This window comes from Malaclemys terrapin, chromosome 17 (assembly GCF_027887155.1).
Source record: "Malaclemys terrapin pileata isolate rMalTer1 chromosome 17, rMalTer1.hap1, whole genome shotgun sequence".
Lineage (NCBI taxonomy): Eukaryota > Metazoa > Chordata > Testudines > Emydidae > Malaclemys > Malaclemys terrapin.
In genome coordinates, this window is record NC_071521.1 from 25,863,488 (window position 1) to 25,880,126 (window position 16,639).

Sequence of the window (16,639 nt, forward strand, 5' to 3'; positions counted from 1 at the left end):
ATGGACAAGATCATGACATGCCCTGAATGGTTAAAAGCTGAAATTTAAATTTAACTGGAATTCTGGGAGAGAACACACTTAGTCATAGTCAGTCATGCATCATCATTCTATGACCATCTGTCTGAGTGGCTTAGTTACCTCTCGCTGGTGAAGATAGGCATTTCTGGGCAGCGCCTGGTGTCCCAGCCCCTCAGCATGCAGTCATCTCCACCTGTACAAGGAGAGATTGTCTCTGTATTAACACTAGTTGGGAAATCAGTATACCATAGACAAAACTGAGATTTGACAGCTCTGGAGCATGACTAGAGTTGGGGACAATGCCCTTACTGCTGTTGCACTCAGAAGATCATAGCAGGACTTGCGTTTTTCAATGGAATGAAGGGCAGAGCTGTTTCATGTACCACAAAGATTTCACTTCATCCAAAAGTGTGAGGTAGGATCAGGGGAAAGGGTTAGAAAGAACCCTACCTAAACGGAAGTAAATAGTAGTCAACATTTATTTGGCACCTTTCTTCCAAGCATTTCAGAGCACTTCACAAACATAAGTTGAATCTCACAAACCGTCTATGGAGGTATCTCCACTTCACAGTGGGGATATCAACACTCAGAGAAGTGAAGTGATTTGCCAAGATCAAACTCTAAGTCAACAGCTGAGCTGGAACTAGAATCCCAGAGCCCTCACTTTGGTCTCCTGTTCTGACTACAATGTACTACTCCCGCTTGGCTAATGAACAGTCAGGGTGGGCATTTCAATATCCACAACTTCCTACAGTCACTCCTTCAAGGATTATTTTTCCAAGCAACGGCACAAACACTGAGAAGGTGTCAGCTGGCTGGTGCAGCAGCAAGAAGTGTCATCATGATCCACATGCAAAGGGTAGGAGGGGAAAGAGAAATAGCCACCATGGAAATGGTTATTTTGATAGCCACATATCTCTAGGATATTTTCCTGCCCCGCCCCTCCTCCTCCTCCTCCCCCTTCCCCCCCCAAGAAAAGGCTTTTGGTGTTCACACCTGAATACACAATGTCTGTGTCCCAGTAATTAAAAGCAGCAATCCAGGCCTCAAAGTTGTGAGCCTTCCACTGGCTGAGGATGTGCACAGAAGGAGCAGACTCATCTATTGACAGTAGGTTCAGCTTCCCCTTTGAATCACTGCTGATTACTCTCAGTGGGTGCCCACTACAGCAGGAAAGACAGACAACATGTTAGAGTTTAAGACAACTCATGTCCCAGCATTTAATCCAGTGACTTTCTTCTTCACACCTGCAGCCATGTTACAGCCTGAAAAGACTAGTTAACACACAAATGATAAGTATCTGTCTATTAACAGACGTGGAGGGACATTAGGGGAGCAAAGCTTCCAAGCAGACACCAATGCTGGGCATCTGTAGAGTGCACCAGTCCCCTGTTCTTAAGAGCTGGATTTCATCTTCAGTCTACACTGCACAGGAAGCATGGTAATATTCACAATCCCAGCTCCCTGCTCTCAAACAGGAAATGATCAGCTCATAGTGATTTGGGACAATTAATTGAAATAAGGTCTTTGGTCTCCTGTAAGGTCCAAAACACCATTGAAACACCCATTAAGATGTTCCCACACTGCTCTCTGTGACGTTGTGCAGTCTATATGGATTTATAAAAACATAATAAGAAGTGAATATAATGTAATTGGAATAGTTTTATAAAAATATGATAAGTGAATATAATGTAACTGGAATATGCTTCATGCAAAAGGTCTCTTGTAAGGTATCATTACAAAGCTTATAATCTACTGAGTATGATCATCCCATTTGTATAAAGGTACCACTCTTGTATCTAAAACTAGAAATATGAAATATAACTCTGAGGGCCTATTGTAATTATGTAAAGTGTGGGCCATTAATGATGGTTTGGAATCTTGATGACTCCCATTAACAAGGAAAATTGTCTGCAGATGGCTGTGTTTACCTGTTAGTCTTCCTGTATATGTGTGTGCTGGCAAGTGGGCAATGAAGTCTTGCAGTGACATGTGATCATGTCACCTGAACTGGAATCCATCTTTAACCTGGTGCTTTTCCGGGGGAGGGTTGGGGAGGAGGGTGGAAACCCAGAGGGACAAAGGGTTCCCGCCTTATGCAAAAGATATATAAAGGGGTGGAAGAGAACAGAGGGAGAGAGGAGCCATCATGAAGAATCCCCTAGCTATCACCTGAGCTGGAACAAGAGCTGTACCAGGGGAAAGAATTGTGCCCAGGCCTGGAAGGTGTCCAGTCTGAGAAAAATTTACTGAAGCATCTCTGAGGGTGAGATTATCTGTATTTAGTTTGATTAGACATAGATTTGTGCATTTTATTTTATTTTACTTGGTGACTTACTTTGTTCTGTCTGTTAGTACTTGGAACCACTTAAATCCTACTGCCTGTATTTAATAAAATCACTTTTTATTTAGTAATTTACTCAGAGTATGTATTAATACCTGAGGGAGCAAACAACTGTGCATCTCTCTCTATCAGTGTTATAGAGGGCGAACAATTTATGAGTTTGCCCTGCATAAGCTTTATGCAGGGTAAAACGGATTTATTTGGGTTTAGACCCCATTGGGAGTTGGGCATCTGAGTGCTAAAGACAAGTACACTTCTGTGAGCTGTTTTCAGGTAAACTTGCAGCTTTGGACAAGTGATTCAGACCCTGGGTCTGTATTGGAGCAGACTGGAGTGTCTGGCTCAGCAAGACAGGGTGCTGGAGTCCTGAGCTGGCAGGGAAAACAGAAGCAGGGGTAGTCTTTGCACATCGGGTAGCAGCTCCCAAGGGGGTTTCCGTGATCCAACCCATCACACTCTCCCACTCACTGGGTCTGCAGGGGCTGGGAATGCTGCAGATGCTGCACATTCAGCCCCATGGGAGATAGAAGGCCTTTTGCTTCCCAAGTGATTAGGCAGCAGCGACAGACTTTACAGCGATGCCCCTCTGAATCAACACAGATAGTGGTTATCCCTTCTTAAAGATGGAGAAGAAAAGATATACACAAAGGGACTTGCCCAAGGCCAGAAGTTTTGTCAATTCATTAAACAGCGTGCATAGACACAGTATAATGGGCACAAGCAATTAAAAAAAAAAAGATTCCAAATTAAGTTAAACAATGTCAACTATAGAACTCCCCCTGGTTCCCAGCCCTGTGCTCAATCCACACTTCTCTCTCCCACAACTTTGAAAACAAACAGTCCCCTTCAGCCTGAGGGTGACATCTAACTAATTTTACATGGTGATGACATTCCTGGAATCAACTCTGGGAGCAGATAGGAGAGCAGCCACTTCTAGACTGAGTTTCTCAGCTTCCCCACTACAGGAGACTACTGGGGCTCAGACTAAGTTGAGTTTAGATTTTACATAAGCACTAAAGCTGCCAAGCCATTTCCTTGTTAATGGTTCATATACAGAGACCCCACAGTAAACATTTCCACATGAAGAAGCCTCAAAGGCAATTCTAAGCCTCTTGAGAGCAGGGACTGTGGAAGTGACAATGAACTCTCTCTCTCACACACACACCCCTACAACAGAGTGCCATAGTTATTCCCCTCCTCACCACTGCTCCCGTCCTGTGGACCAGTCCAGAGACAAGGCAATGCATTGTGCTCCTAAATCAACACCGCAGAGTGGCTCCAACATGCAGCTGTTCTTCTACTGAAAAGAAAAGGAAATCGATCAAAATCAGGGAGACAGAAACAACCACACAGATAGTATCTAATTGCTCTTTCACCCCTCACTGAGGGACCCCACAGGTGGCTGCATTCCATGGATGCTGTAGGTTCATACCCTGGAGAATTTTAGGATCCTTGGCATTACAGAAGAGAAAAATCCTAACATATAAGCCACTGAAGTGCTAGATACAAGGACTACTATCCATATAGGGTGCCTCCCATTTCCTGTCCTTAAACTCACTGACTCCTCCCTCCCTCCCCAACTATCCATCCCAGCAGCTCCTCTATTTCAAACCTCATTGTGGCTAGAGGACCATCTAGCCACAGTGTCCTAACTTACCCCTATGCTGGCTTCTGCTCTCTCCACTCCATTGAAATTGCCATCTAGTCATCAATAACCTCTTCCTCACAGAGCCCCTCCTTCACACACAATCTCTATGCTGCCTTTAACAATGCCCCATGCCGCCTCCTCAAAACTTTCTTTGTTGGGCCTCCTGATACTTGGGCTTCTATGACTTCTATGACAGTTCTATCTTGCCAACTGCTTTCAACGGTTGTTTCTTCTCCCCAGCGACTGAAGAGCCCCAGGCTCTCTGTCTGTCCTAATTTCCCTACCTCTTCCCCATTTCTCCCCTCACTGTCGTCCACTCTTCACAGATGGACAGAGGCAAGCTTGACTCCCAGATATCAGGGACAAATTTTTGGCATTTGCATTTAGGAAAAATGCCACACACACACACAAAATCTCACTTGTAAACTGAACACATTTGCCCTGGAGTCACTGAAAGCACCATGGAGCCTCCGACAACATTTTCAGTAACACCACAGCCTTTGAACATTACCAATGAAGCTAGAGGAATTTACATTAATGACTTGCATCCCAGTCACCTACCTCACTTCCAGTCAGGTGGCAGAGCTCCACAGTTCCCTTGGCATTTGCAATGCCCAACATGGGATGTTCTGCAACGGGAACGTGGCACCTGGAAGAGTAATTGACAACGAGGTCTTGAACTCAAGTCCATGTCTTGCATTAGAGGAACAGAAAACAGTCCCGAAGGAGGAGCTATATTGTTTTTTTTTTTCTCAAGTTCTTTGACAAGTCTCAGCCAGGCAGCATACTCTCTAACTGTAACTACCTTAACTTGCATAGCTCCTGTTCCCCTCAGCTGCCCTTTTGTGTGGGGGGGCAGGAGGGGAGAGAGGAAGGAATTAATTTAAAAAGAATCATAGCTTTAAAACTAGTTTTCAAAGCCAATGAAGAGCTAGCACCCCCAGCTGCTACTGTCTATCCTGCTGCTTCCCCTGGCTCCACAAGCACAGAAGAACTGCCCCCAGGCTGGATAAGCAGCAGGCACAGTTCAAGTGTGGGATGCCCACACTGAGAGCTAGCAGTAGCTTACTGGTATTTTTCATCCTAGAACAGAATAATAATACAAATGTTATTAAACTAAAAGCCAGAAACCTTGTACAGCACTGTGATAACCAGAAGCTGCTTATTCATTACTGCAGTAGAAGCTATTGGCAGTCGGAGAGAAAGAATACCTACAGCAGCAGCTCAGGCACAGGTAACCCTTGGCCACAAGTGCCAAAGGAGCCTGATGTCCCCCCCTCAATAGCCAGCATTACCATTTGATGTCTAGGATGGCGGCAGTTTCAATCCTTTGAATTTCAGTCAGTGGGATGAAAGGCTGCTCTTCACTGTAGTGATACATGTAGAGGCGACCCAGCCGTGTGTGGGGCTCATCACTCTCACTGGGGTTTACACCAGGCTGCATCAAACAAGGGAAAAGGATGTCTGTAAGCTTAGGGGCTATTTTCTCATCTCCTTCATATATTGTAACATTCCTCCCTCAAAGACCCTGTCAGAAAGCGAACCAAGCTCTACTAATCAGAGCAGGGGATAGAGTCAGTACTCACTGTGTTGAGTTCCCAGCTCTACCAACATAGAATCATAGAATATCAGGGTTGGAAGGGACCTCTGGAGGTCATCTAGTCCAACCCCCTGCTCAAAGCAGTTCCAATTCCCAACTAAATCATCTCAGCCAGGGCTTTGTCAAGCCTGACCTTAAAAACCTCTAAGGAAGGAGATTCCACCACCTCCCTCGGTAACCCATTCCAGTGCTTCACCACCCTCCTAGTGAAAAAGTTTTTCCTAATATCCAACCTAAACCTCCTCCACTGCAACTTGAGACCATTACTCCTTGTTCTGTAATCTGGTACCACTGAGAACAGTCTAGATCCATCCTCTTTGGAACCCCCTTTCAGGTAGTTGAAAGCAGCTATGAAATCCCCCCTCATTCTTCTCTTCTGCAGACTAAACAATCCCAGTTCCCTCAGCCTCTCCTCATAAGTCATGTGCTCTAGCCCCCTAATCATTTTTGTTGTCCTCCGCTGGACTCTTTCAAATTTTTCCACATCCTTCTTGTAGTGTGGGGCCCAAAACTGGACACAGTACTCCAATGTTGAATAGAGGGGAACGATCACTTCCCTCGATCTGCTGGCAATGCCCCTACTTATACAGCCCAAAATGCCGTTAGCCTTCTTGGCAACAAGAGCACACGGTCGACTCATATCCAGTTTCTCATCCACTGTAACCCCAGGTCCTTTTCTGCAGAACTGCTGCCTAGCCATTCGGTCCCTAGTCTGTAGCAGTGCATGGGATTCTGCACTTGTCCTTGTTGAACCTCATCAGATTTCTTCTGGCCCAATCCTCTAATTTGTCTAGGTACCTCTGTATCCGATCCCTACCCTCCAGCATATCTACCACTCCTCGCAGTTTAGTGTCATCTACAAACTTACTGAGGGTGCAGTCCACCCCATCCTCCAGATCATTAATGAAGATATTGAACAAAACCAGCCCCAGGACCAACCCTTGGGGCACTCCACTTGATACTGGCTGCCAATTAGACATGGAGCCATTGATCACTACCCGTTGAGCCCGACGATCTAGCCAGCTTTCTATCCACCTTATAGTCCATTCATCCAGCCCATACTTCTTTAACTTGCTGGCAAGAATACTGTGGGAGACCGTATCAAAAGCTTTGCTAAAGTCAAGGAATAACACATCCACTGCTTTCCCCTCATTCTCAGAGCCAGTTATCTCGACAAAGAAGGCAATTAGGTTAGTCAGGCATGACTTGCCCTTGGTGAATCCATGCTGACTGTTCCTGATCACTTTCCTCTCCTCTAAGTGCTTCAGAATTGATTCCTTGAGGACCTGCTCCATTACTTTTCCAGGGACTGAGGTGAGGCTGACTGGCCTGTAGTTCCCCGGATCCTCCTCCTTCCCTTTTTTTCCCAAGATGGGCACTACGTTAGCCTTTTTCCAGTCATCCCTGACCTCCCCTGATCGCAGGGGCGGCTCCAGGCACCAGCACAGCAAGCGTGTGCCTGGGGCAGCAAGCCGCGGGGGGCGGCCTGCTGGTCGCTATGAGGGCGGCAGTCAGGCTGCCTTTGGCGGCATGCCTGCAGGAGGTCCGCCGGTCCCGCAGCTTTGGCAGCGGTTACGCGGAGGCCATGGGACTGGTGAACCTCCAGCAGGCATGCTGCCGAATCAGCGTGACCAACGGACCGCCCGCAGGCACGCCGCCGAAAGCCGCCTGACTGCCGTGCTTGGGGTGGCAAAACACTGAGCCGCCCCTGCCCAATCGCCATGCGTTTTCAAAGATAATGGCCAATGGCTCTGCAATCACATCCGCCAACTCCTTTAGCACCCTCGGATGCAGCGCATCCAGCCCCATGGACTTGTGCTCATCCAGCTTTTCTGAACCAATTCTTTTTCTCCACAGAGGGCTGGTCATCTCCTCCCCATGCTGTGCTGCCCAGTGCAGCGGTCTGGGAGCTGACCTTGTTCGTGAAGACAGAGGCAAAAAAAGCATTGAGAACATTAGCTTTTTCCACATCCTCTGTCACTAGGTTGCCTCCCTCATTCAGTAAGGGGCCCACGCTTTCCTTGACTTTCTTCTTGTTGCTAACATACCTGAAGAAACCCTTCTTGTTACTCTTAACATCCCTTGCTAGCTGCAACTCCAAGTGTGATTTGGCCTTCCTGATTTCACTCCTGCATGCCTGAGAAATATTTTTATACTCCTCCCTGGTCATTTGTCCAATCATTTGCTGTAGGACCTTTGGAAAGTCATTAAGAATGTCATTTTTCAGAGATGCCCAGCAGCCACCATTCCTGGAAAAGCCAATGATATCTACACATCCTCAGCAACTCTAAAAAATCAGGCCCCAAGCTCTGTTAGGAGGCAGGTAAGGGATAACTGTATCACTTCACCCAGCATTGGGATGGGACTCTGCAACACTCGACAATGATTTAGGGCAGGAAGGAGTATTAGATTCCCATATTTAGTTAACTGAGAAGGAATTTAGGGAGACAGAGTAAGCTGATATTTGGCTAGGAAATAAGAGCTTATGAAAAGGGCCCTGGGCTCTTTAGCAATAACCAGTCCATGAGCAGTATTGTACCTGCTGTTCAATACCTTTGTATTGCACCTTTCAGAAAGGCAACCCTCCCACAGCTCAGCTCCTCTTAACACCATGTTGGAGCACTGATTCAAGACTGACTCAGAAAAAAGCATACCACCTATTGAATGAGCATCACACATCACCCAGGCATTCCTTGGAAGTCTCCCACCCAAGTACACTGCTTAGTTCTCAAGATCAGACAGGAACACAGTTTATGTTGAGGGTGCAGTGGAAGTGGTTTTCAATATGGGAGTATGCAAGTGAAGAGGGTAATGCCCTGCCACTTGATGGAAGCAATTCAAAGTGCTGTTCCGCTCTGAAAAAAAGTGACTGTAAAATTGGTCACTACTTACTCAGCAGTTTTGCCAGCTCCAAGGATTCAGAGCTGCTTATTTTAAGTGTAGTTTTTTTAGTTGTGTTTTACTTCTAATAATCTTGCACAACTAACATAACTATAAAAGGGGGGGAATTGGGATCTATCTATTCCATGTTGGACATAATCACCAAAATCATTAACCAAGTTTAATTAGCTACACCGGAGTAACCCATTGAAGGCCAATGAGACCACACAGGTGTCGCTGAAGGTATAATTTGGCCCAAAGGATTTTTATTACTGGTGGTCATGTCAGCTCTCAGAGTGAATTTGTACAGCTAGCCGGGGAAAGCAGCCAAACAACCACCACACACCTTTTTACATATTAACCAAGCACCTTGTATCTGAAGTCACTAGGAGACAGCAAATGTGAAAGTCACAGTGCCAATTTTACAGTGATTTTCAGAGTAGAACCACACTTTACATGAAAATATCAGACACACTGTGATGGGTTGGATCACAGAAACCCCCTTGGGGCTGCCAACTGATGCGCCAAGACTACTTCTACCCCTGCTTTCCTGCCCTGGCAGCTTAGGACTTCAGTGCCCTGCCTGGTTTGAGCCCGACCCACATGCATGCTGCAAACCCAGACTCAGGGTCTGAACCACGTCCCCTAACAGCTGTAGGCTTAATTGAAAGCAGCTACAGAAGTGTTCTTATCTTTAACACTCAGATGCCCAACTCGCAGTGGGGTCTAAACCCAAATAAATCCGTTTTACCCTGTATAACGCTTATACAGGGTAAACTCATAAATTGTTCGCCCTCTATAACACTGATAGAGAGATATGCACAGCTGTTTGCCCCCCCACCCTCCCAGGTATTAATACATACTCTGGGTAAATTAATAAGTAAAAAGTTATTTTATTAAATACAGAAAGTAGGATTTAAGTGATTCCAAGTAGTAACAGACAGAACAAAGTGAATTATCAAGTAAAATAAAATAAAACACGCAAGTCTATGCCTATGAAACTGAATTCAAATAACACCTCACCAGTTCCAGTAAGCTTCCTTTTACAGACTAGTCTCCTGCTAGTCTGGGTCCAGCAATCACTCCCACCCCCTGTAGGGACTGTCCTTGTTCCAGTTTCTTTCAGGTATCCTTGAGGGTGGGGAGGCTCTCTCTTTTGCCAGTTGAAGACCACATGGAGGGGTCTCCCATGGGCTAAAATAGACTCTCTCTTGTGGGTGTAGACACCCTCCTCTCTCCTATGCAAAGTCCAGCTCCAAGATGGAGTTCTGGAGTCACCTGGGCAAGTCACATGTCCATGCATGACTCAGTTTTTACAGGCAGATGCCATTGCCCACATGGTATTTTGTATGTCTCCAGGAAGACTTCTTATGTGGACTGGAGCATTCCAAGATGCATTGTTCCTTAAGTGCTTTTTGATTGGGCACTTAACTTTGCAAATTCCTTTCTAAAGAAGCTGATCAAATGCTTTACAAAGCTTACTTAGGCCATGGCTACACTTGCAGATGTAGAGCGCTTTGGGTTAAACCAGCCTTCAGAGAGCGCACCAGGGAAAGCACTCCAGTCTGTCCACACTGACAGCTGCAAGCGTGCTGTCGTGGCCACATTCGTGGCACTTGAAGCAGCATTTGGAGCAGTGCATTATGGGCAGCTATCCCACAGAGCACCTCTTCCCATTCTGGCGCTATGGCTTGTGGGAAGGGGGCGTGCGGTGCGGGCATTCTGGATCCTGTCCCAACGCCCCGTGATGCATCGCTTCGCAACCCAGCAATCCTTGTGTTTCCATCCACATTTGGCGCCATCTTTCAACGGTTTCTGTGCAGAGCGCACTTTGTCTTCCCTTTCGGTCAGCGGAAATGGAGCCCGAACTGCTGTGGAACATGCTGACGAGTCTAGCCAGCACGTCTCGTTTGGCAGTTGAGTTACTGCTTAAGATCCAAAGTGACAGTGAGAAATATGACAATGATATTGAGTCACATAATGCATACGACACAAAATTGCTTGTCTCATTCACGGACATGCTCTCCACTGTGGAACGCCGCTTTTGGGCTCGGGAAACAAGCACTGAATGGTGGGATCACATTGTCCTGCAAGTCTGGGATGATGAGCAGTGACTGCAAAACTTTCGGATGAGAAAAGCCATTTTCATGGGACTGTGTGCTGAGCTCGCCCCCACCCTATGGCGCAAGGACACGAAATTGAGAGCTGCCCTGCCGGTGGAGAAGCGGGTGGCTATTGCCATCTGGAAGCTGGCAACTCCAGACAGCTACTGATCGGTCGCTAACCAGTTTGGAGTGGGAAAGTCGATAGTTGGAATTGTGTTGATGTAAGTTCGCAGGGCCATTAATCGCATCCTGCTCAGAAGAACCGAGACTCCAGGTAACGTGCATGACATTGCGGATGGCTTTGAACAAATGGGTTTCCCTAACTGCGGAGGGGCAATAGAGGGGACACATATTCCTATTCTGGCACCAGCCCACCTAGTGTCCGAGTACGTTAACCGAAAGGGGTATTTCTCCATGGTTCTCCAGGCGCTTGTGGATCACTGTGGTCATTTCATTGACATTAACGCAGGCTGGCCCGGAAGGGTGCATGACACACGCATCTTTCAGAACACTGGCCTGTTCAAGAAGCAGCAAGCTGGGACTTTTTTCCCCAGAGCAGAGGATCACTGTAGGGGAAGTCGAAATGCCCATTGTGATCCTTGGAGACCCCGTTTACCCTTTAATGCCGTGGCTCATGAAACCCTTCACAGGGAGCCTGGACAGCAGCCAGGAACGATTCAACTACAGACTGAGCCGGTGCCGAATGACTGTGGCGTGTGTTTTTGGCCGTCTGAAGGGCCGCTGACACTCTCTTTATGGAAAGCTGGACTTGGCCGAACAGAGCATCCCCACGGTTATATCCGCGTGCTGTACCCTCCATATTTGTGAAGGGAAGGGTGAAAGCTTCACTCAAGCATGGGCCTCGGAGGTTCAACACCTGGAGGCTGAATTTGCACAGCCAGAGAGCAGGGCTATTAGAGGGGCCCAGCGTAGGGCTGCAGGATTAGGGATGCCTTGAGGTATTTGAGGCTGAAAGCCATGAGTAATGTCTGGTGCTCTGCACTGGAGTTAAGTGCAGTGGCTGTGTTTGGTACACTGACTTGCAGTGCTTGTTGCTTTCCTGGACTAAGGTATATGTTGCTTTATGCACTAATAAAGTAAAGTAAAAAAAACTCTCTCTTGAAAAAAAAAAAAAAAGTAACAGAAATACCAAAAGGGCAAGGGGGTGGGTTGGGGACCAGTTCACTCATAGGCTTGTGTATGTCGTGATTTCATACTCTTGAATCCTGTCTGGAGTGCTGTGCACTTAGTGATGCACTTTAGGATGGCTATAAGGCATGTTGAGGGGGGTTGAGTGCAGTGGATAAGGGTCATAGTTTTCGTGGGTGGGTGGTGAAGCTACAAGTGTAGCAGGCAGCTGGGGGCGGTTAAGAACCCGGATGTTGGAAAAAGAGGGTTGGAGGGGACATGGGGGCACAAGGGGAAGAGTTTTGGGACAAGGGCTGCAGAGGGGGCAAGCGCGGTAGTGTTCCGCCTGCATGGCGGCGAGCGCCTGGATAAAGTCTGCTTGGTGCTCCATTATGCTAATCAGCCGTTCCATGTTTTGCCGCCAGTGCGTCGCATTTTCCTGGCGGATTCTCCTTTCACTCTCCCTCCACTTCTGTGCCTTTCGATTCTCGTTTACAGACTGCTGCATGACTTCATGCAGCATGTCTTCTTTGCTTTTACGCGGCCTCTTCCTGAGTCTTCTCAGCCTGTCAGCCGGCGATAAGAATTACGGCTGAGATCTCAAGGTTGCACCTATACAGGAAAATGCAACACTTAACAGAGGCAGCGATTCCCCCACACTTAAGGAGGGCAATCACAAAAACCATACTTTGCCTGTCCCAAAGCGAGCGCGCACAGCCCACGGGAGCCCCAGAAATGGTGAGTAAGCGCTGGGTCCCTGGGGACTGATTATTTCATGGCTGTACCGTCCTCTGGGTTTGTGTGTCTTGGGGAGAGCCAACTGCTGCCGGGGGCACCTACACTGAACACTGTCCCAAATTCTTCACAGGAGTTCGTCCTGGAAGATATCTCGCTGCTGAGGGTGACCAGGGAAGCAAGGGATGGTCTCCCCCTCAATGCGGCTTCTGCCCTGGCCCATACGCAGCTTGCCTGTGTGCAGGAATGGTCCCCCCTCCTCGCCCAAAGTGCCCATACCTAAAAACTTCCTTCCCAAAATGAAAGCCGCTTACCAGGAACCTCCTCTGTTATTTGTCCTTCCCCAAGCACCGGACACCGCGACTGGCTGCCTTCCTCCTGGCTTGAGAAGAGCTCCTGGCTGCATGCAGCTAGGGATTCCGGGGTGTCTCCCCCCGCCTCAGCGCCATCGCTCATGCTTTCCTCCTCCCCCCCCCTTGCTGTGCTGGGCTCGGAAGTGTCCATGGTGGTCATTGCAGTGGAGGTGGGATCGCCCCCAAGTATTGCGTCCAGCTCTTTGTAGAATTTGCAGGCTGTGGGGGCAGCACCGGAGCAGCCGTTTGCCTCATGGGCTTTGCAGTAGGCATTCCGCAGCTCCTTTACTTTAACCCAACACTGCACCGCATCCTGGTCATGGCCACTGTCCATCATGGCCCTTGATATGTGCCCGAAGGTATCATAATTACTATGGCTGGAGCGCAGCTGGGACTGCACAGCTTCTTCCCCCCAAACACTGATGAGGTCCAGCACCTCGCCATTGCTCCATACTGGGGATCGCCTGGCGCGTGGAGGCATAGCTACCTGGAAAGATGCGCTGAGAGCACTCCACACCTGGCTAAGCAAACAGGAAGGGGATTTTCAAAATTCCCAGGGACGCTGGTCACCTGAGGACAGGGCAGCATAGTTCAAAAGTGATAACCAAGTGGCTAGAACAGGCATTGTAGGACACTTCTGGAGGCCAATCAGAGCGCATTAGGTGTCCACACTGGCGCCACGGCACTCCAGCGAGAGTGCAACAAACATTATTCCTCTCAGGGAGGTGGAGTACCAGGAGCACTCCAGCCGCGGAGTCAGAGCGCTCTATGTGCCTTGCCAGTATGGACGGGGAGTGAGGTAGAGCACTGTTGGCGGCTTTATTGCGCTATAACGCGCAAGTGTAGCCAAGGCCTTAGAAATCAAACAAGTATACAGCCAATATTCATAACTTCAAGTACAAAAATGATATATGTGTACAAACAGGATGAATAGATTCAGTAAACCATAACCTTTACAGAGATATGTTACATGGCACATGTAGCATAAAACATACTCCAGTTATGTCATATTCCCATAAAGCACTATGGGATACATCGTCACACACACAATTAAACATCCCCAAATTACCAGAGATCAGCACAATATAAAGGGCCAGATCCTGTACTGAATTCCCATGGGTGGACCCCTCACTACAGTTCCAGCCCTAATGCATCAACCCCATGACCAACACAACACTGTATTTACACAGTTATTCACATACTGGAAGCAAGTAGCAAACACAGAGGACTTCTTCTAACAAGTCCAGAGTTCTTTTTATTTTTGATTTTCTATTTTCAGAAAAAGTAGCAACAAAGAAAAGACCAACACAAAATCCCAAAACTACAACCAGAGATATACTTAATCAGTCTCTTCACTGTCCCTCATTACAGGGCATAAGCCTAGCTTTAGAGCACAACTATCCTTCCACAACTGGGGGTTTGTTTTTTTGTGTGCTTTTTACTGAGGCTACAGAAATGCCTTCCACATTCTCTACAGTTGCCAACTTTGATAGTTCGCCTGTCTCACTCAATTTTGAGTCTTTTTCCCCACACGTAGGCCTTGGCAGGGTGAGTGTGACATGCACCCAGAGTCCCTGAGAAATCAGAAGATGAGAAACGTTTCAAGGGAACTACCCCACCTCCCAGTGCAGACAAATGCACAATGCAAGTCAGAAATGGTTGTGAGCTAAGCAGTTTCAATCCGGGAAGATATTTCCCTGAATTCAGGCTCTTATTCTCTTATGTTGTGTCTTAACAAGATTTCACATCTGTGCCGTTTACTGCTGAGAATAGGGTAGCAGCAATCTGAAAACTCAAGGAAGCTGAACTCAGTTCACACAATGCATGAGAGGTCCGGACTGGCCTATGTCACTGCTGTTCAATCAGCCCTCCTGATACTATTATTTCTATCACTTACCTTTCTATCAGGTTTCTTTAGCTGGTAGGTGCCACAAACCAGGATGCTGTGCCAGCCTTCCACAGGGCACCACTCCACAGCATCTGCACTGTATTCAGTGTCTACCACTTGAAGAGTCTGAGACTTGCACTGCAATGTCATGTCAGCACATGCTCATCCTGCCTAGAAAAGAACAGCACAGAAAAAACAAAGGTAAGAGAAACAGCGAAAGGAAGCAGGGGGAAAGACACAGTGACCCTGACTGGGGCGTACAGAGCAGAGCACAGCTAAGCTGTCCCAGGGTGGCCTATCTCCTGAGAAACTACATCTGCAGCACAGCTACTATCCTGGGAGAAGCAAGCCCAGCAAGCTCCAGGCAGTTCTGCCGTACAAAGACTCTCTTAGGCCCACAGAGATGCTAGGGTCTCTCCCTAGACCGCACAGTACATTAGCTAAGCAGCTCAATGCAAAGGGCACAAGGGAAATCAAACTCCGCTGGATAAAGTCCCTCCCCAAGAGAAAAGAACAGTGAGTACCAGGCCCACATCTATCCCTCTCTCGTTACACAAGGGATCCAGAAACAGGCATCAGTGCTTGGGGGGAGAGCAAAGACAGGCAGATCAATCACGGCCCCCAGTGACAATCTGTTCATTCACTAACACGATCCCAGACCCTGGGGCTGCCCAGTCCTAACATGCCAGACTCTCCCCCGCAGCGCCCACCCCCCTCGCTGTTCACCTCAGCGCGCAGCGGGAGACCCGGGCCGCTCCCCCGAGCTGGGACAGCGCCGCAGTTTGGCCTTGCAGCGCTCAGGGACCCCCACACCGAGTAACCGGCGGGGAGAGCTCGGCTCCACCCATCTGCTTCCAGGTCAGCCTGAGCGCTCAGCTAGCGGGAGGCGGGGCTGATGGGGGAGGCGGGACGGGGCGAGCGCAGGCCCGCGGGGAGGCGGGGGAGGTGAAGCGGGGCGGGGCGAGCGCAGGCCCGCGGGGAGGCGGGGGAGGTGAGGCGGGGCGGGGCGAGCGCAGGCCCGCGGGGAGGCGGGGGAGGCGGGGCGGGGCGAGCGCAGGCCCGCGGGGAGGCGGGGCGGGGTGAGCGCAGGCCCGCGGGGAGGCGGGGGAGGCGGGGCGGGGCGAGCGCAGGCCCGCGGGGAGGCGGGGCGGGGCGAGCGCAGGCCCGCGGGGAGGCGGGGGAGGCGGGGCGGGGCGAGCGCAGGCCCGCGGGGAGGCGGGGCGGGGCGAGCGCAGGCCCGCGGGGAGGCGGGGCGGGGCGAGCGCAGGCCCGCGGGGAGGCGGGGCGGCGTACAGCGTGAGGCTGGCTCTTCGCAGCTCACCTGCAGCACCCTGGCCCCGCGACCAGCCCTTGGGGGCCAGGCCCCAGGCCGGAGATTTTAAAGATGAACACAAAGCAATTCTTCATCCTGCTTCTGTCCTCCACCCCCAGGCCTCAGGTGGCCGGGTCAGACGGTGGCTGCCGTCCTCCTCCAGTGCTGGGGCCTGGAGAAAACCAGCGCGAGTGAGAGAGCTGGCGGCACCAGGCACTGACGGCTGGTCCCATGGCCCTGCGCGGGCGGGCTCGGCCCAGCCTGCTGCTAAGCAGCGGCTCTTCTCCCCCCCCATCACCAGCAGGACCGTGATCACGGCTGTACTGCTCCCCTCCACAAGCATAGCGACTCGCGGCCTCCACCTCCTGCCCTTTCCCCATCTCGAGACCCGCAGCCTGTCTCCCTTCCTCATCGCAAGTGGAACCTCTCTGGCTCCCCATCCTGAGTTCAGCCTCTCTCCCTCAATCCTTACCCCTTTATTTTCCCTTTCCGTCTACTGGAACGTAGGAATTGCCAGACTGGGTCTAACCCGAAATCCATTCTAGGCAGTATGGGGTCTCTGACAGCTGCCAGCACCAGCTAGTGCGGAGGGAGGTATAAGAACGGTGCAGTAGCAGCTGTGAGACAG

The 16,639-nt window shown here is 49.5% G+C and overlaps 1 protein-coding gene across 4 annotated transcripts in view; it reads right to left on the minus strand.

The window, feature by feature from the left end:
* DPH7 (diphthamide biosynthesis 7) overlaps positions 1-15,611 on the minus strand; it is a 36,148-nt gene extending 20,537 nt beyond the window's left edge. Inside the window, exons 1-7 of one of the 4 annotated variants that reach the window (XM_054007698.1) lie at positions 15,426-15,611; positions 14,709-14,870; positions 5,306-5,448; positions 4,572-4,659; positions 3,565-3,659; positions 1,015-1,181; positions 139-211 (exon numbers count right to left, since the gene is read on the minus strand). In XM_054007698.1, coding sequence (XP_053863673.1) covers positions 139-211; positions 1,015-1,181; positions 3,565-3,659; positions 4,572-4,659; positions 5,306-5,448; positions 14,709-14,849 — 707 coding nt within the window. In that variant the 5' untranslated portion in view covers positions 14,850-14,870; positions 15,426-15,611. The remainder of the gene's footprint in view (positions 1-138; positions 212-1,014; positions 1,182-3,564; positions 3,660-4,571; positions 4,660-5,305; positions 5,449-14,708; positions 14,871-15,425) is intronic. The other 3 variants (XM_054007696.1, XM_054007697.1, XM_054007695.1) reach the window with 3 other exon arrangements.
* Between the last annotated feature and the right edge of the window lie 1,028 nt (positions 15,612-16,639).